The sequence below is a fragment of the Corvus hawaiiensis genome, chromosome 2 (genome assembly GCF_020740725.1).
Source record: "Corvus hawaiiensis isolate bCorHaw1 chromosome 2, bCorHaw1.pri.cur, whole genome shotgun sequence".
Taxonomy (NCBI): Eukaryota; Metazoa; Chordata; class Aves; order Passeriformes; family Corvidae; genus Corvus; species Corvus hawaiiensis.
In genome coordinates, this window is record NC_063214.1 from 44,876,175 (window position 1) to 44,897,102 (window position 20,928).

The 20,928-nt window shown below is 36.2% G+C and overlaps 1 protein-coding gene across 2 annotated transcripts in view; it reads left to right on the forward strand.

Moving 5' to 3' along the window:
- Nucleotides 1-20,928, forward strand: part of DYNC2H1 (dynein cytoplasmic 2 heavy chain 1) — a 154,859-nt gene that overhangs the window by 126,699 nt on the left and 7,232 nt on the right. For both annotated transcript variants that reach the window (XM_048294657.1, XM_048294658.1), the window contains exons 85-87: nt 1,517-1,606; nt 17,060-17,169; nt 17,499-17,580. In XM_048294657.1, coding sequence (XP_048150614.1) covers nt 1,517-1,606; nt 17,060-17,169; nt 17,499-17,580 — 282 coding nt within the window. The remainder of the gene's footprint in view (nt 1-1,516; nt 1,607-17,059; nt 17,170-17,498; nt 17,581-20,928) is intronic.

Here is a 20,928-nt window from a genome sequence, read left to right on the forward strand (position 1 = left end):
CTAAGCCTCACTATATTTATCATCAAAAAAGTGATTTGCTTTGTGTATTTTCTATACACTCTTCTTAAGTGTTTTCATGTGTTATGTAGCAAAGGACTATTTTTCAAAACCTGTATTTTAAACCCACTAAGATTGTAGTTCTTTTAGGATTATAGCACCTGAAGAAACTGCTGGATTGCTAACAGAAATGTGAAATTCAATAAATGTATGACTTACAAAGGTTTCAGCAATGTGCTGTATTTGTGTAAAATTGGTATGTTAGCCCCATACTAGCCACTGTGAAGAAAATTAACTCCATCCCAGCCAAAATGAGCATAAGTACATCTGAGATACACTTACATAATAACAATTAGCTAAGCTATTTCTTTAAAGTAATTTAGAGTGATATATTAGCAACATTAGGCAAATGCCTTTTAAGTGATATATTGATGAATTGATGAGCTGTCTTTAAATGCATATCAAGTAGAAGAGGCTGCAAAAATGCCAGGTTTCAAATAAAAAATAAGTTTCAAAAAATCCTAATTAGGACGACTCCCCCCAATGCAGTTAACTATGCTTTGTTAATTGTCTCATTTGTGCTCTAGTTTATTCAATCCATTTGTAGTTACTATCCTCAAATCTAGTTATGTTCTGGTTTTTATCTATAAAATGTAAACATAGAGTATTTACTTTGAAAGATACCTTTTTTTACAAACTTCTATGATCAGATTTTGAATACGTGTTTAATACATATGCTATTAGAATGGAAACTTCCTGGAAAATGCAGCTGTAAATATTAAACAGTATAAACTGTTTTTTCTGCTCAGCATCTTCAGTAGTGTGCAATATTCCACAGGTACTGTTTCACATCAATTCTCTTTCTCATAAGTAGGAGAATCTTGCAGTCACTTTCACTGTGGTTTAGATTCCTGTGGACTAGGTAAAGTTAATGTTCCTATCCTTATTTTTAAGGAGGAAATTTAACAGATGCTCTTTTAAGCCTTTCTTTTTGAAGTCAGTGAAAAAACTTGTACAGGGAAGTCTTGCAGGATGTTTTTTCTCGGGTGTTGCTCTGCAAAAACTGTAAGGTGATGAGAAAATAATTATTCAGAGGAATTGTACCAGATTGTCTTCACCACACAGCCACACAACTGCGTGTTCAAGACTGAGGAGGCTGCAGCAAAGGAGTGGGAAACTGTGGTTGCAGTTGAAAGATGGCATTGTGATTTTCCAATAAATAGTTGTCTTAGGCCTTTTGGAAGTCTTTGTGGAACCAACTGATGTTTCCTTATTGAGTAGCAGAGGTTCTTGCAAGTTCTCCATCAGAACTGTGTCTGGGCCATACAAAGAATTAGCGGGAATATGACCTTTCTGTTTCTGATTCTATGTTCTTGATCATTATGTTACTAGTATTGCCCTTTTCCTTTATAGATGTATTTGATCTCCAGATTATTAATTTCATTCAAGTTTCTGGCTTAAAATGTAATGATGATGGATTTGAAATGTATACTTTCAGTAAATACATATTTTATTTCAGTGTCCTGTCACATGGCAAAGCAAGTGGGAAGGTCCAGAAGATCCTTTGCAATATCTCAGAAGTCTTGTAGCTCGAGCACTTGCCATACAGGTAATTTCAGAGTCATTTACCTCAGCATGCTGGTGTTCAGTGACACAGTGTATTTTGTAAATTCCACTGCAGTAGACCTCTACAAACACAGGTCCCAAAGAGTTTTAGATATGTGAAAATGCATGTAAAAATATGAAGATCAAGGAGTAATGTGATAATATGGTTAGTTACTTCACAATTGGTTTATATGTTAGATTTTAGTCATTAATCTTTATTGTGAACTGTGGGGAAAAAAGACTTTTTTTACCCAGATGAAATTTTGCATCTAAGTCAAGACAACACTGTTTAATCTGGTAGAGAGATGCCTATCAAGATGCAAGTGAAGCATTTCTAATAAAGGTAATGTAGAAATTCATAGATGACTAGTCTTTGAAGAAAAAAATGAAAACATCTGCATTCTCCAGGTTTAGAAGGGGCTATAAGAGAGCGTGCAGAGTCTGACAATAGCCCTGTCTGTCCATAGTCTGACAGTGAAGAGGGTAAATTTTAGTTTAGGTAAATCTATATATATTTTGATTGTCAGAAGTGTTGTATGTAAGATAATACGCAGAAAAAATAAAAGTAATTTACCTAAATTAATTAATATTTAAGGAAACAGATTCCTTATCTATGTTGGATACATAGAGAGAAAACTGTGAGAACCTTCAAGAAAGGAAGACTACTTTAGGAAGGACAGATCTTTGTTATGTCCCGGCAATAAATAGAAAGCTGTTGGTTTTGATCTTGATTAACACATCTTGTCAAATGGGATAGCAAGATTCCCGTCAATATTAGTGTTGACTGTCAGATTCAGAAGAAACATTTGAAGGGCATGTGACTTCTAGGCATTACTTTTCTAAAGAAACTGTCAAACAGATGTTTCCAAAGTATTGATAAGATTCTTGTTAGGCAAACAATTTCTTTTGGCTAATGCTTATTTTTTCTTTATCCTTTTCTTCAAAAAAGGCTTAAAGTATAAACAAGAAAAAAATATAAATATGTATAGCAACAAGTGATAATGCATGTTCAAATGTTATTTCGTCATACAGCTGGAGTTGAACTTAGTCTCATCTGTCTTTTTGCTGACTACTAAAGCCTTTAGTGTTAAAAAAGCATCATTTGTGGTGAGTCAGCATGTTCGTAAGCTTCAAGAGTACTTTACTGTTTGCAACTTCTCCTTTCATTTGGTTGTGACCAAACTGCATGGAATTTTCCTTACTTACATGATTTATTTTTAATGGAAGTCTGAGATTAGAGTTCAAGCTTCTGTGTGTAGTGCACCTCCCATACAAAGTGACAATGCAGAGGTAACAGAATGAAATTAGTGTTAATAGTAATAGATGATTTTCAACCACACATATTCCAAAAGTTTTTATTTCCATCTATTACTCCACTCAGCTATTGACAAATGTGCTGCATTATATTTGCTGCATTACCATGATAGTAATCTTCCTTTCTCATTGCTCAAACTGCTGACAAAATGGTACATTTGGGTTAGTCATTTTTATGAAAGTTATTATGAAGGAATCAGTTATTTATTGTAAGAGAGAGAAAGATTAAGGCATAGCTTTACTGTAGATACTTAACTGTGTCTTTAAGCAGTAAATTATGTTAAATTTTTTATTAGTGATAGCAGTCACTGGTTGTCTCATTTTATTTCTTTAATGGCAAATATGTAATATAGTTGTGTTTGGAGCAATTCTTAATAATACAGTATCAGTCTGCTTTGCCTCTCAAGCTTCTAGTCAAATCACATCTGAAATACAATTTCTATATTTTTTGGTGTATATTATTAGAAAAATGTTGATTATTTCTGGTTATGCATTTCAGTTGAATCATCTTTGTCCATAAATGTGATTCCAAATCATGATTGTGCCCATTACACCTTTCTGATTAGTCTTGATCATTTTTAATTAACTTTTCTTTTTTGTGACTTTTCATTATTGATTTTATAAATGTAATTAATCATTAGTTAATTCTAGGTTTAGTGTTCAAAAATTCAATAAAGGCTTCAATAAAGATATTTCATAACTCTGAAAATTATCTTCAGATTTATTTTTCAATAAATGCCATATTTTGGATTAGTTTAGTTTTATATGACCAACTTTATAAGCTTTTTTTTTATAGTTACTCTTATCTCCCTCTGTTTCATTGACTATAAGATATTGACTTACTGTTTGAGACAGGTTTGATTTAGGCATTTTTGAAGAGGAAATAGGAGATATTGAAAGATCAAAGTTGTATTGAAGGATTACATTTCCTAAGGATGCAGTAAGTCTCTACCTAGGTTATTAGTTAAAGGCTGCCTTGTCAAGAGGTTTGCTGCCAGTGCAGAAAACAGTAAAAGTAACTGCAACAAGCATTTAATGGGGATGGGGAGGAACACAAAATACAGGCCAGATGGTAAAATATTTATAGCAGAATTTCTAGAAGTGTAAAGATGTTCTGAGAGCATTATACAACAACAGGCAGAAAAACAACAGGTGTTGCATTTTTCAGGTCTGAATTGACTCAGTAAAAAGGAAAATAAAAAAACCCCAAACCTGCCTATTGAAAGTGTGAAGAAATTTGTATTTGTATATGCAAAATGCAGTAGAGGCATGCATTGCTGTGTACTATTAGTTATGGCGATAGACCTGATGTAAATAGGTGACTTCTTCCCATGTGGAAGTTCTGATATTTGGATGGTAGCTTTTGCTTTAAATTGAAACAAAAGATATGTATTGAACATTCTTCTAAGATGGAGTTCTGAATACTTTCAATAAGCAGTGCTGACATTGAACTTTATAATTTTGTGTTTCAGCTTGCCTGTCTACAGTGACGTATTTGCTACTGACATTAAGATATGAAATGTATGAATTATCATGGATCATTGTATAAGTTGTAATGCTTGGTCCTTACACTGTCAGTTTCCTCATGATGGCACCCTAAATGTTTTCTGTGGTTTCCTTCTCTCATGGTTCACGATCATAGCTCAGCAATAATGCACATCAGTATAAGGGTATTAAGTGCATCCCAGTCTCTAGATAAGTGTCTTCTCGTGGCTGTGGATACCAGCAGGAGAGAAAGAGAAAGAGGAGACTCACAACTGCAGCTGTTAAGAGGTGAAACAGCAGCCCAGGCAAATGTCAGCTGAACAGCAACCTTGAAAAAATATTTCAGGTCAACAGATTGGAAATTAATTTTTGTTTCCACAAGAACTAAGTAAAGAGCTTAATTTCACCTCTTCAAAAAAGAACCCCAAACCCTTCTTATTCCAAAAAGATCTTTTATTTCATTCTTTTGGACTCTGCTGGTTTTATGTCATTTACAAAACCAGTTCTTCCTTAGGATGATTGTTTGGTCAGAGAGCTGCTAAAAGTCTTGCAGCATACATTCTGTCCTCAGAATCATAAGCACAAATTTGAGAGTTCTAATCAAGGAAATGTTATAAACACTGAAAGTCTTTAGTTGCATAATTTATGAAAGGTTTTGTTGAAAATGTGCATTTATCTATAAAGTACTCCTAGTATATAAAGAAGTTAAATTTCATATTTTTTCAAGAGACTTACATTTATTTTCTGAGATGCTGGTCTCTTGTCCCTTTCCATCCTGAGTAAAATCTAAGGTAGTAATAGTTAACTTCAATACCAATTTGAGCACCTAGTATAAGATTTTTGCTGTTTTAATGGTCTTTCAGTATTTGAGAAAGAATGACTTTGTTCCTGTTTTGGAACCGTAGTCCTCTATTTCAACAATTAGGCCCCCAGAAAGGTGGATTGGACACCCAAGTTATATGAGGTTTGAACTCTTGGAAATTGCCTGCTGATTATACTGGAAAACCTTCTGGGAATAGGAAACACAGGATTTCTCCATCATATCCTAGGCATCTAGGCAGAGATACTAAATTTTCATTCACTGATAACAGGCAGAAAGTCTGCTCTTAGAAAACCAAGGGAATTGAGTCCTCTCAATTTTCACCAGGCTAAAGAACTCATACAATTCTTGTAAAAATCCAGAATTGTCATGCTCAGTCCCCCTATTCATCCACTGGGGTACTCCATAATAAGGCCTATCCCAATTCAAGTAATTACACTTAGTTTTCAGAGTGCTTTCTAATACATTGCCTTAGCAGAGTCTGCAGCAGGGACAATAGCTTAATGGTTTGTCTTTTACAGTTTTAGGAGAGGCTGATTCAGATGGATTAGTTTTGCTTGTTCCCCGCTGTAGTGGTTTGGCCCAAAATACTCATTACTGTTTATCTTCTGTGAGATAAGAATTAGGAGAAATGCAAAGCAGGCACCAAACTTGAAAGAATATAAAGAAGTTTATTAACAGACCTAAAAGAGGGAAAAAAAAATTATACCACCTTCAGAGGGACTATGCTTGCTAACCTATGACACCCACCTTGTCATTGTTCCTCTCATGGCTGTCTATGTGAACAGCTGTTACCTAGGTATCTGTACAGTGCAGAATGCTCCAGATTTAGTATTCTAATATTAAAGCACAAAAATTCATAAAAGTAATGTGGTTTAAATCCACCCATTCCATTATCTTAGTTCAAATTTCCACTGTATTCTGAAGAATTAGCATTTTTCTGCTGCTTTTCTTGGCTTCTTCTCTTTAGCTATCATGAATATCAAAACAAAAATACAACTACAGCCTAACATTATCTGCTAAGGAACTGATCTTAATTGGCTCCCTCAGTTCTCATCATGTTGCAGCATGATTTCATTCCGTTCAGAGTTTATCAGCCAGGATATGTCTTTCAAGACCTTATATCTAAGTGATAACTGTTTGGTAAAATTTGGAAATATGCAGGTACTACTAAAAAAAAAAATGTTTTGTTTGTCTCTAATATGCAAATTTGAAGCTCTTAGCAGCTGTTTTATCATGTCACTCTTAATCACTGTCTCAGTGAGATTGCACTGATGAAGTCATGGCTGATACGGAGTGGTAGTGCTTTGTAAAGATGCACCATCTGAGCAAAGGACCACACAGAATGTGAGATCTAAGTTTTGGACATGGATGGGTAATAGGAGTTGTCCACTGAAATAAGATCTCATTTCTAAGGAAATTAAAGCAGAAGCTGAAGCAATTTTTGTGCTTAAAGAGACTGTGTACTCTTGTCACTTACAGAAAGCTGTGTTCATGCATTGGTAAAGTTTCCCCTCCAGGCTCTTCACCATCTTCTCAGCCCTCCTTGGGACACTCTAATAACTTAATATCTGTTGTAAATTGTGATGCCCAAAACTGAACATCACTTTTTTTTCATAGTGAAATGTTTATTTTCCTCCAAAATACAGTGGGTTTTAACACTAAATCTGCAAACTATGCTATTTCAAATGTAAATAATTTTGGTTGCCAATGAGCAAGATTTACGTCAAGTTTTGGAAAAACATTGTGCCTTTTGCACAAAAAACCTGGAAAAATGGTTTTTAAACAGCAGCATTGGAAAATGGAAAATACTGCTACCTGCATTTCTTTTGGTTTTCTTGTGAGCTTTTGAAGCCTATTCCCAGTGAGGTTTAGATGCTCTGTTAAACTGAGGCATCTGCAAATTATGGGCTTTTCAATAAATATCAGGCTTAACTGTTGTGAAATGTAATCTGTTTCAACAGAATTCAGCTGCTGTTCATTAAACTCTTGAAATTTTAAGCATGTTTTGTGAGAATGGCTGTTCTGTTGAAATTGTAACATACTACCTTGTAAGCAGAAGTTTGAGCAGCACCCCTTATCACACCACTAACCAGGTGTTTAGCTCTTTGATTATAAAATATTTATTGCAGGAGATAATTACTCATAAAAAGATTTTTGTAAATGTTGAGTAAAAGAAGAAGAACCCAGGTCATTGTCTCTACAGACATTGTGTCTGAGAAATTACCATATTTTAAAGAAAATGATCTTCTTTCCTAACGTAGGTTTAAATTTAAAAAAACTAGATTTAGTATTTTGTATTTTTTCTATGGATGAAAGATAGTATTTATATACTTAGTAAATTACAAAAAGCTGTACTATATATTTTATAAGATTTAAAACTGTAGTTGATATACTTTATTTAAACGAATAAAATAATCATCATTCATTGATTTTTCTCTTTAAGCTATGAAATACATTTTCACAATACAGAAAGAAATCTGAAAAGATGCAATGATAAAATAGTAATAAATTTTATGCATTCAATCTATCAAAATTAAAAGTGTAGATTGCTCTGTTTCTAATAGCTTGTTTTTCACTGTATCTCTATCATGGACAGAGCTGTCTGCAAAAGAGAAAGCAGAGTAAAATGGTAGTCTTGTCTGACAAAAGCTCAAGCAGAAAAGGTTAATTTTAGTATAAGGGGTAGAAAATGATGTTATTATCATTCACATGTGAACATGAGTCCTTATGTTATTCTGTCAAAGACTGGTAATTTTAAATTCCATCTATTAATGAATGAGAAGGCTGCAGCACATGCTAATGCACCAATTTGTAGGTTCATCCCGTCAATCTGCTTTGCTTTTTGTAGACAACTTAGAATCAGAGAGAGGTTTGGGTTGGAAGGGACCTTAAAGACCATCTTGTTCCAACCCCCTGGCATAGGCAGGGACGCCTTCCAGTAGATCAGGTTGCTCAGAACCCCATCCAACCTGGCCTTGAACACTTCCAGGGATGGGGCATCCACAACTTCTGTGAGCAACCTGTTCCAATACCTTACCCACCCTCACAGGAAAGAATTTATTCCCTAATATCTAATCTAAATCTACCCTCTTTCAGTCTGAAGCCATTTGCCCTGGTCCTGTCACTACATGCCCTTGTAAATAGTCTCTTTCCATCTTTCTTGTAGGGCTCCCATCAGGTGCTAGAAGGTTGCAGTTAGGTCATCCTTAAGCCTTCTCTTTTCCAGGCTGAAAAATCCCAAGTCTCTCAGCCTTTCCTCATAGGAGAGATACTCCAGCCCTCTGATCATCCTGGTGTCCCTCCTCTGGACTCTCTTCAACAGGCCTGTGTCCTTCCTCTGCAGGGGACCCCAGAGCTGGACACATCTTGGTTTGAGACAAATTGGAGGAGTTCATCCGAAATGAACGTTCTCTGATCGAGGGCAGATTTCAGCAGCCCCTACCCCTCCAGGTTCGGGAAAGAAATTCTTTGGAGGAAAGTAAAAAATAAACCTATTTATTAACAAGAAAAGTGCACACAGGCATGGAAAAAGAATAATGTTAGATAATAAAACCTCTCACTGTGGAGAAAACCTGGTAAATGCAGAGTCCTTTGTAGGTGTGGCTCTGCCCTCTCCAGAGCTGGGGTTCGGCATGGGCCCCATGGTGTAGGGCCTCCTGGGAATGATGTTCCAGACCGGAACAGAACAGTCCCAAGAAAAATTCTTGCCAAAGGAGGCAAGCAGCTCAGCTAGCAGGCTAGCTAAAAAGCAAAGTTTTAACTCTCAGTCTCTCTCCCGAGAAGAGGAGCTGAGAGCTGGCTAAAAGCAGGAAGGTGCTTCCTCCGCTCTGCCGCAGGAACGCAGGGGAGTGTGTGTGTCCTTGAGCACAAACCCGCTCTGAAAAATTCGCCTGGCTTCTCTCATCCCTCTCCTGAGAAACAGCTTAAAGACACAGGAAGGCACAGGATTCATGTCTGGCATAGGGCAGATGATAGGGAATACAGTAGCATGCAGTCCCCCAGGACATTGCAGCACTGCAGGTGGGGTCTCACCAGAGCAGAGCAGAGGGGCAGAATCCCCTCCCTGGCCCTGCTGCCCCACGCTGCTTTGGATGCAGCCCAGGACACCTCTGGCTTTCTGGGCTGTCAGTGCACACTGACAACTCATGTCCAGCCTCTCATCTACCAGCACCCCCAAGTCCTTTTCAGCAGGGCTGCTCTCCATCTGCTCATCCTCAGCCTGTCTTGATACTGGGCGATGCCCCACACAGGTGCAGCAGCTTGTAGTTGGCCATGTTAAACCTCAAGAGATTCCAGTGTCCCCAGTTCTCAAGCCTAGGTTCCTCTGGATGGCATCCCATCCTTCAGGTGTGTCAACAGCACCACTCAGCTTGGTGTCATCAGCAAATTCGCTGAGGGTGCACTTGATCCCTTCATCTGTGTCATTAACGAAGATACTAATTAACGCTGGTCCCAGTATGGACCCCTGCGTGCCACTACTTGTCAGTGATGCCTATTGGGACTCTGAGTCATTGATCACCACCCTATGGATGTGACCATCCAACCAATTTTTTATCCATCTCACAATCTACCCATCAAATCCATCTCTCTCCAGTTTAGAGACAAGTATGTCGTGAGGGACCATGTCAAAGGCTTTACAGAAATCCAGATAGATGGCCCATACATCCGGATCTGTAGGTCTTGCCTTGTCCACTGCTGTAGTCACGCCATCATAAAAGGCCACTAGATTGGTCAGGCAGATTGCCCTTGTTTAGAGTAACTTGCTCTTCTGATCACTACTATATTGACAGAAATATTCTGTCTACTAATAATAAACAATCTATTCAAAATCTTTTATTGTTTTATTTATAAATCTGATGTCATAGTTAGCAGTGCATACATAGAAATAAATTACTTAGAGTAATAAGACAGCTTTGTAACTAAAACGTAGGTGTGATTGTGGCTCTTTTTTAACTTCTAGATGGTTTGCTGGGAGCTGGGTTGGTGTAACAGTTTGCAAAATGTTTCATCTCCTGTTTTGAGCTTTTAATTGGTCAAAATCAATGGTAAGATGCTGTAACTATTTCTCAAATATCATTAGCAGATATGTATTTTATAAAAAAGCCCATTTTTAAATAGAAACACTTTTCCATTTCACAAGCAAGCACCATCCCTAATTAGCAATCTTTTTGGCCTTTCTTTGGGGGAAGGCAGAAATGTAGCTGCATATTGACCTATCTCTCTCTGAAGGAGATGCCATATTACCGAATTGGAAATTATAGCATAGTTTCATATTGTATTCCTTTGCAAATATATTAAAAAATTTTTAAAATTTCAGAGTCTTTTAAGTTCGAAGGCTGACATCTCAAATTTAGTTTGTGAAGGAAAAGAGTCATACGAATAATTCTTGACTAAACCGTTCTTTATCTATTGTGTGTGCAGTTGTTCTACTCTTGAGATTTTACAGTCAAATAAAGCAATCAGTTCAGGATGCAAGTGCACTCAACAGTTCTGTAAACAGACATAACTGCGTTTTAAAACTGAAGTCAACAGAAAGGCATTCAGATTTGGGGTTTTGTTTGTTTTGTTGTTTGATTTTTGCCTTAGTAGAGTTATTTTTGGTGTGGTCTTTATCTCTAAATGTTCAGCAAGGTACATAATTGAAGAAAAAAGAAACCAAACCATGAGTCAAAATAGAAGAGTTGTTAAGAGTGATGGGAAGCTTAGATCCTTATTTAAGGTGTGTAAGTGATGCTTAAAGACGGTAAGGATAAATACCCTCCTGCTCTATAATGTTTCCCAGTGTGTTCAACTGAGTGCTATAAATAGCAACTAAATTAAAATGTGTGCTCCTACGTGGAGGAGAATGTGCAAAAGCATATTGATGTATTTGTATTGGTAATTCCATACAGTCACTCTGAACTAAGAGAGTTATGATCCAGTGAGAAATTTGTTCTCTACATCTGAACTTGAGTTTCAAAATTCATGTCATGTTTGTACTGTTGCACAGTGTTGTATGTGCTTTTCCTTATACATACAGTGTGTTTTCCTATAGGTTTTCTATCACTAACATTTTCACTATTATTTCTAACATTTCATTATCCCATGCAATAAATTAAGCAAGTGAAAATACCTATACATCAGTCAAAATGCAGTAAATAATTTAGGACTAAACCAAATATTGTTCATTCTTCAGATACGTAGGTTACGAAGCTATGAAAAGGATTTATTCTGTCATGTGTATTCGTGTAATATATTATCACACTGAGAAAGTACAAAGTAATGATTTGAATATATCAACAGAAGAATCTATCAAATAAAAAACCAGTAAGATATTACTAGAATAATAAAACTGAAACCAATATGTATATCCAAACATACCATGGAAATGCAGAATTCCTAATGACCTTACTAAAGGTCAAAGAGAGTTGTTATTTCTTCTACATTTTTGAGGCCGCATCTGAAACCCTTGTCCAGTTTTTGGCTGTGAATTTGAAAAACATTACCCAGATGGTCCAGAGAGGTTTGTGGAGATATATGGTTTGTAGAGATTTCTTTGGAGATACACAGAGCTAGAGCAGACAATGCTCTGAGCAACCTAAATTGATATTGAATTTGGCACGACTCTGAATTGCAATTGGATTGGATGCCAAAATGTTTAATTTTATAAATAAATTTTTTCTATAATGGAAGTAATTTAAAAACTAAAGTCATTATATCTGAAAAAAATAAAAACTAATTTAAAAATACAACAAAAAAATAGTGTGCTGTTTAACAAAAGTGTTTAACAAAAATTCGCTTTCAGGTTTAATAAAAGGTTTTATGAACTTCAGGGAGCTGATATGCTGCACTTGAGGTACCTTTATGCTAACTGGCTTGGCTTTACAGTGTAGGAGCAAACAACAATACATAGCAGCTTACTGCACCAATTAAAAAAAAACTTAATTATAGTCTGTGTCTACACAAAATTCTCCTTTGCTGAACAAACTATTTGATAGTCTGAGCATTAATCCCATGTTGGAGTGTTCTCTTTAATGGAATGTAAGCAGCTTTAGCATGAGCCAGCATGGTGTGCCAAGATGCCATGTCACAGGCATGGCCATGACATCGTGTAGTTCCTTGGTTTACATGGGGTTGCATCAGCCACTGTTGCCATTCTGTGATCTCTTTTTTTCATGTTGAAAAAACAGATTTCCTTCTTTACCTTTTAATTGTGGTATCTTTTGGGTATTTTAGGATATGGACCCCCCACAGAGTTAAACAATTTCTGATTAGACTGCTTTAGTACGTTTGATTAACATTCCATACTTACCTGAGAGTTAGGTTAAGCCTTAATAGTTACTAATATGGTAGGGTTCTGTGACACAGGCATGGGTGACAGATTTTCTTTCTGTTTTGGCAGCCTTAAAAGAGGATGTTAACAAGAAATAAATGACTAGTAAACAAGGGGAAAAAAATGGAGAGAGACTGCTGACTGCTGTTCAAGGGGTCATTGTTTCAGAAGAGGAACAAGGACTGTGAGGGAGATGCTTAGTGGAAAATATGTATCTTATGGGGTGTTACCAAGGAAAACGAGCCATAGCAAAGTAAGCAGTTCTCTGTTGGCTCTCTTTATTGTAACACAGCCTTCAGGCTGGTACTGTAAAACAAATTACTGCACTGCATCCCATCATTACTAGTGGCTTATATATTGAGTATTCTTTACCCCTGTTTAGTCACACCAGCACCATCACAGTATAGATTTCAGCATCCCTGGGGCAGGTCAGGAGAGGAGAGGAGAGGAGAGGAGAGGAGAGGAGAGGAGAGGAGAGGGGAGGGGAGGGGAGGGGAGGGGAGGGGAGGGGATGGGAGGGGAGGGGAGGGGATGGGAGGGGAGGGAAAGGGAAAAGGGAAAGGGAAAGGGAAAAGGGAAAGGGAAAGGGAAAAGGGAAAGGAAAGGGAAGGGCAAGGGGAAAAATGTTAAACCAAACATAAACTCTGAATTAAATTACTGTGTTATTTACCATTTGAGAGATAGTATGAGACAACACCTTATCATATACCTGAAACACTGCGGTATTCACGTGGTCATTTAATAGAGGATAACTACCTCAAGAATAATGACTCAAGGATTTCACATACAAAAAACTTACCACAAGGGAACGAATTGTTGTATACCAGTTGTTCCTCAGAACTTACGCATAACCCCCTCTGGGCTCAATGCCTGGAAAAATCCCTCTGTTTCATTTCTTTGAGCTGTGATACTGTCACTCCTGCTGGCATTTACCACTGAATACCTGCACTTAGGAGCCCACCTGTAGAACACTGTGAGGAAAATAGCACTGTAGAATAACTGCTTGTTTGACCTTTGCTCAGTCTAAACTCCAGTTAACTGAGTACTTACTCCTCTAGCAGTGCTACTCACCATCATTTGCTCTCAGACTTAGCCAAATTCCTGCACTTCTTTGCCCAGTAAAGTGGAAACCTTCTAAAACTAGTAGAAAAACAGAATTACACCACATGGTTCCTGGCTATGCATATTCATATAACACTGAATACAATTCCATCTAGGCACAAAAATGAAATCACTTCTGTAGTGATTTATATGATTTTCTTTTTCAGTGTAAGTTCTCTTTGGGGACCACAGCAGTAGAAGATTATACATTTGGAATGAATTAAAACTGGTGAAGGAAGAGTATTTGGTTCATTTTAGAGGAGTTCTGTGATTCTAAAGCTGTATAAAAATGTGAAAATCTGGCAGCCTCCTTATTCCTTCCACTGTTCAATGAGGTTCTCAGTTTGCTTTGGGATTATAGATGATAAGGAAGACTTCTCTCTGAAAATGGAGTAGATGTTTCTTGGATGTTAAGCTACATGAAAAAATACTATTTGAACCACCTGAGACCACACTTAGAGACTTGTTTTTATAAGGGGAAAAGAAAACAAAGTATTTTTATTACAGTAAACAGAACCGCACATTAATGGAAGTTTTGAAATATCCTGCAAGGAATTGCTTTCCAAGCAGTTTGAGTATCTCTGATAAGTTTTGATATTATATTTATAATCATAATTTCCTAAATTGATCTATCACAGTTTAATTTCTAGTGTAATTCTAACAAGAAAGATTCAGGAAATATTGAAATAATGAAATTTTGAAAGAAACGGTTGCAAAGAAGAGTGAATGGTAGATTTTTTTTTTTTTTAATTTTGTAGTAAAAATATTTTCCAGGTTAGGATATTTGGACTTGTAGACCACATTGTTCATATAATAGTTATATAAGAGTTGGTGATGGAAGAAAGCCCTTGAGACTGAAATGCTGCATGGCCATCCAAGATGAATAACAAGTCAAACAACTTTTCATCACTTTGACAAATGCAGTCAATATATGTTTCTGTCAGAGCTGGGATGGGGGGAGGGCTGTTATCTTCTACAGGATTTCTCCCTTTCAAGAAACATCACTTCAGTCCTTCTACAGCTAATCTTAAACTTCCTTCCCATCAACACCTGATCTCTTCCAGCTATTTGCCAGTGGGACTACCAGTGCCAAATGGTCTGTCAATAGAGGGGTGTTGTCTTTTGAGACTGAAACATTTCCCTAATAGGCTGTCATGTGGTGTTATAGGACTAAAAGAAGCATAAGGACTTTTTTTACAACTGCGTTGTAAAATACATTTGATTCTATCTAAAATTATTTATTAAATGGATATAAATGAGCTACATATTCAGCTTTATATAGAGCAGTACAAGCCAATACAATTTTCGTTTTGTGATCTAATGAAAGTTTTCGTTATTGAGTACATCCTAGCGCTACTTAATTATATGAGTTCAGAATTAATGTCACCCATACTGGTCTTTTAATTGGGTGGAATATAAACATCTGTGTTCCTGACAGTGTTTCTCTTTAGCAGTTACATTAAAAGTTTATTTGATGACAGCAATAGAATGATTGTATTAATTACAAGTTGAAATGATGTCTACTTTTATTACACAAAGCAGTTTACTAAGCCTCTCTTAACCAGAAATACAGAGTCACTGCTATATGATAAAAGAAATTGTTATATGTAGTCATTTAAAGACTCATGCAGACAAGAGTCATTAACCATGTACATTTACCTAATGGAAATGGAAAGCAAAAACCTCCGAACTGATTCATAATCATTTGGGTTGAGGGCTCATAATCAGGGACATGGCAGATTAAAAAAAAACTGATTAAAGGCTTGAACATGGTGGAAACATTATGGAGATGTGTGTGACACACTGCCAAAATAAAATAAAACTCCATGAGTGATATGATTTTGTCACTTCCAAAATGGTTCTATGGAATTATTCATCAGTTTGCAGTCCAAACAATACACTAAAGTACTTTTTAAACAAGATATAGGTGCTTGGCAGGTGCATTGTGTGATGAGAGTGTAACTCCCAAGATTTTTTATTCAGTGACTATGGCAATTTTATAATTTCCTGGGAGCTGGTATTTTGAAAGGAATGGGACTTGTCTTTCTCTATTTAGTGATAGCATGTAGAATCTTATTCTCTGATTAGTTTCTAGCTTAGTATTAGTAGAATCACAAAATGGTTTGAGTTGGAAGGTACCTTAAATATCATCTGGTTCCAAACCCCCTGCCATGGGCAGGGACACCTTCTACTAGACCAGGTTGCTCAGAGCCCCATCCAACCTGGCCTTGAAGACTTAATCTTTCTGTGAAGAGCTTACTTATAGTGTGGATTATACAGTGACTTCAGGTTCATACTACAGTGCCATAGTCAGGACTGTGGCTATATCATATAAAGAAACTGTACCAAAAGAGATTCATTGTAAAAGTTTCAGAAGAGGATTTTGAGCGTGGACTGTTGTGTAACCACCCAGGTATCTAAATAACTTGTTTGATGATAGCAAATTCTTTAGTCCAAGATTGTTAATGTTTTGAGGATCAAACTCAGACTGCATTTCTTGGGATGCATGGTTGATAAAGATTGCGAGGTGCGATGTGTGTCTCTTTTCTCACATTGGCACATAAGGTGTTGCATTGATGGGAAATTCTGAGCTTGCTGCTCCTAACAGGCTTCATAGCTGCCTGGCAGAAAGAGTGGAAGAGGTTTGAGGCTTGTGCTCTGTAAGGATAATTGAGGACAGTTACTCCCCCCACCTTTATTAGACTCATTTATTACCACGTATAACAGGGGCCAATTTTTATCTTATAATAAATTCTGTGAACTCACGTCTCAAACTAATATACTAAAAATGACAGCGTCAACATAGTAGTAGGAGGTATTTAAAAAAGCCTGTTGGCAAGTACTTCTAAAAACTATAACTGCAGACTGAAAATCAAGTGTTTCTTCAGTATAATTTGTCATTTATACAAAAGAATGGTCTAAAGCCTACCTAAAGGAATGCAGTTATTTTCCTGAACTTATTAAAGCAAACACAGTAATGGCAGCCCTTTTGATGGAAAACATGAACTCCCCTGTAAGTAAAGGTGAAAGGGTTTCAACAATGATAAAATTGTTGAAATGATAATTTTCACTGTACAATGATGAATTTTCACTGTGCAAAGTAAGCTGCACTGAAAAAAGAATGAAACATGAGTTTATTTAGAATGGATGAGTCATGTTACACATAAACTGTTGCTTTTCTTTATATTTTAAAAAGGTGTTAATTTCCTTTTCATCAGTTTGAAATAATTGAAATTAATATTAAGCTTTGAGGTTACAGTATGTTCACAGAAACATTTTTCATTAATCATAATAATTGGCATACCCACATTAACTCAAAATGTTGAAAAATCAAATAATAATTTCAGGATTTTTTGTTTTCCCATGTTTTTCTTTCTTTTTTTTTTTTTTTCTTTGTTTTTTGAAAATATTCTGTCTTTTAGAATTGGGTAGAAAAAGCAGAGAAACAGAAACTGTTGTCGGACACCCTTGACCTTTCCGAGCTGTTTCATCCAGACACTTTTCTCAATGCCTTACGCCAGGAGACTGCAAGGTGAGGGGAAACCAATGTGCCTATTTGTGCTAATGTGCCAGTGTTCCTTATGTGTGAGGATGGTTATTTCATTTTCAGGACACAGATCCAAAAAGTTTTGTCAATTGCTGTCATCAGTCATCTTACTTTTATTTCTTGCCTTGAAGTAAAATAGCTGTTACTTGTTTAAATGCTGATTGTTATGTTTTTTCAGTTAGAGATGTATTTTTCTTCAAAGTAAGACCTAATATGATATGGTACACATTGAAAATACATGGGGTTTGGTTTTGTGTTTGATATCCTGTTGCTACATGTCCGTAAGATTTACTGTATATGTGTTTCCATTGCAGAGTAATGAGCTGTTCAGTGGACAGCCTTAAATTTACAGCTTCATGGAAAGGGCGAATACAGGAAGGCAAACTCCAAGTTAAGGTATTTTACTAGAATATTTTACTAGGATTTTATGAGGATGTTTTATCAGTTCAGTCCAAATCATCTGTCCGTAAACTTTCTGGAAAACTGAGCTGTAAATACATTAGAGTACCTGAGATAAAAAGGCTGGTTAATGGTATACAGCTACAAAAACGGCAGTGCAAAAATTCCACAGAAATTAGAAAAGGAAAGCAGTTATCCTTTTTTCTCCTCCCTCATCACTGTTCTCATTTAAAAACTAAGCTTATTCTTGCTCCATTATCTTCAACCACCTCTTAGATGAAAATTGAAGCTGCAATTTCTTGCAGTTAAAATCTCACTCTTGTCCAGAAAGACAAGTGGCTTGTAGCAAGAGGAAATACACACGTAAATCTGTAAGTCTAAGGCCATGTGTTAGCATTTCTTTAGTCACTGAAAGGAGACTACTAAGGGAGTAAACCAAAGTAAGATGACTAGTTTTTGATATGATAAAGACACAACAATTCTTTAATGACCAGTGAAGCCTATAGCCAGCAGCCATAAAGTCACTACTGATTGCTTAGACAGCAAAATAGAGATGAATCCTCAAATGGTTTAATTTAGCTGCTTAACATTCCAGATAAAACTACCTCTTCGGTCAGCACAGGTCTCTGTGCACCTTTTTTATACTTAATTTTGTAGGGAATTGACAAAATAAATTTTCTGTGCTATGTCTTCCTACAGGTATGTTGATCCCAAAATAATCCTGCAATAACTGTAATCATCCAATCTGACCTTAATACAGTACAGTCTTTTGAACTTTGTTGAATTAATTCCTGCTGGAACTAGAAAAGTAATTTTGAGGAGTTTTCAGTCTTGATACTTAATTAAGAGAAATGGTTGCCTGCTTCATTTCATGAGAAGCATGAGAAGCGTGAGAAGATAGGGGTGTAGAACTTTGAGATTAATAAACCAAGGGACTTTTAGGGCTAGGAATAAACCTGGTATAGGACCAACCTTGGAGCCTGCAAGTCACATGGTCTAATGTTACAGATTCAGACAAGACTTCTAAGTCCATAACAGTAAGCAAAACTGAGTTTCACAGTGTGGGAATGATACAAGCAGTTAGGTGAGTGGTTATTTTTAGCAAAACATAAGAATCTTGTCATGTTTCTTCACTTGATTTGAGTATTATCTTCTCCTCTGTAAGAGAAATATTCATTGATTCTCTGTTAGTAAGTATTCACTAGTATTTTCACTGCTTCTTTTAATCTTTGATGAACAGAAACGCTTTGGAACCCTTTGCAATGCTGAATATTTAGATTTCCCTACCATGAGTCCTTCCTCATGCTCGTGGAGAGCTGAGGAGAAACTTTCCCATTAGTAAAGCTAAATACCACATGGACTGTAGCTAGGGCCTAAAAATGTCATCGATTCAGAAAAATCATTCTCTAAAATGTGTCTTGTTTGATAAGGATCCTCTAGCTTGCACATTAAGCTTGGTTTGCCTGAGCCATATGAATTTTAATATTGGTAAACTTTATATCTGCAGTTTCAAAAATTCAGGCTAACCTTGTAGAATGAGAAGCTATTCGGAGTGGGAACTCAAAAAAAAACCAAAAATCAATCAGCAGAATAGCTAAGTCCTTAAACCATTATACTGTGATGAGGTAGCTGGGACCTTGTTTTACTCCACCTAAATCAGAAATTTGGAGTTTACCAAACTCCCCTCCAGGAACCAGACCAGGTGTAGGCTATTCTGAGGTTTGTCAGTCTCAATTGATGCTAATGGTGTTATTCCACTTTATGTAACTAACTCCACTGAGAGACTTGATTCTGTACTCACAGAGTTGGGGGACTCTGTTTCAGGGTTTGGGGAGTCATGCTCGAGTCCCTGAATCAACAAATATTTAAAAGCCTAATAGAATGTCTCTGTTGAAGGATTGGCACAAGTAGGAATGCAGATGAATTTAAACCAGATAGTTACACATACTCTGTGTAACTTTCTTAGTAACACTGTCAGGTTTTGAAGACGTATTCTTCAAGATTTTTTCTTACCTTTAATTTTAAAAGGTTTTGATGGCTTAGAATTTGTTCTGTGATAAGGAAAAGAAGAAGATCTCTTTATGATCTGTGTGATGAAAATGCTTTCTCAGTTTTCCTGTGATTTTAAAAAATGGCATCAAGCTTCAGCAATTGTAGATATTTGATCTTTCTATGCCTAAAAATACAAATAATTTACCCAGTGATCATCTGTAAGTTAGAAGCATGCAGTGCTAATACTGTCAGCGAAACTACAAAGTAGGCAGAGGAACACTCAGGGCAAGAACACACCTAAGTCTGTATGAATTATCAAATCAGGTGTTAAATTATCAGTGTCAATTCAGGTGATGGTTTAGATGTATGATGTGGAGTGGATCTCTTCTAGTAGGAGGTGATGAATATTCGATTTAGAATCAATCTGTATAAAATTACACATTCTTTAATAGCACTCTGAATTGCTTTAACAAAAGGTACTGAAAATGTATGGCTGTTGCACTATAATCACAGATTGATATGCAAATACATCTCTTGGTTTGCTTTGTGCACTGATTGTGCTGTTGTACAAAAGCAGGTAGTCATTCCTTTTGGCCTTCCATTTTCTGTATTGTAGAAAAGAGTGAAAGAAAGGAAGAAACATGGCAAGTGACTTATTGGGTAGTAAGTAATATGACCTTGGTTAGAACTTAATATAAATAGTGAAAAATAAAAAATTATTGAAAGTCTCAAATTCACAATATGAGTATTGATATCAAAACTATACTCTTAGCAACTGAGAGATATATTATTATAAGGCATCCTGAGAGGTCTTTTTTACAGTATACCTCCATCCTGAAATATCAATAAATTAATGATGGAGGCCTGCAGAGGTAATGAAGTGAAAATATGACTCCTGAATTCCGCTGCAGTTTGCATTGTTTCATGGGAAATTTTGGCATTAATTAGTAAGGGAAAATCTGTTGCAGAGAATTTGAAATTTAGAAACAGACATACTTTGGACCATGGTATCAGCACACTTTCTACAAAGGTATTTTAAAGAAACATAGTCTGGAATGTGTGAAAATAACTTTTTTGAACCTAAACTAGTACCAATAGCTGTGAACTGCCAAATTCTTTCTAAAAATTAAAAATTATGGTCAACTCCTGCCATTACTCTGCTGAGTTTCACAGATACTATGATTATATTACAGATGCTGTGAAATTCATGTTTTTCATAGTACTTGTATTTTCTCTATACTGTTTATTATAGCAATGAAAACATGGCTATGGGAGTACTCAGACAAATGGTGTCTTGAAAGTACATTGTTCTGGTATTGTTGATTTTTTTCTTAATATCTTTTAATACTGAAT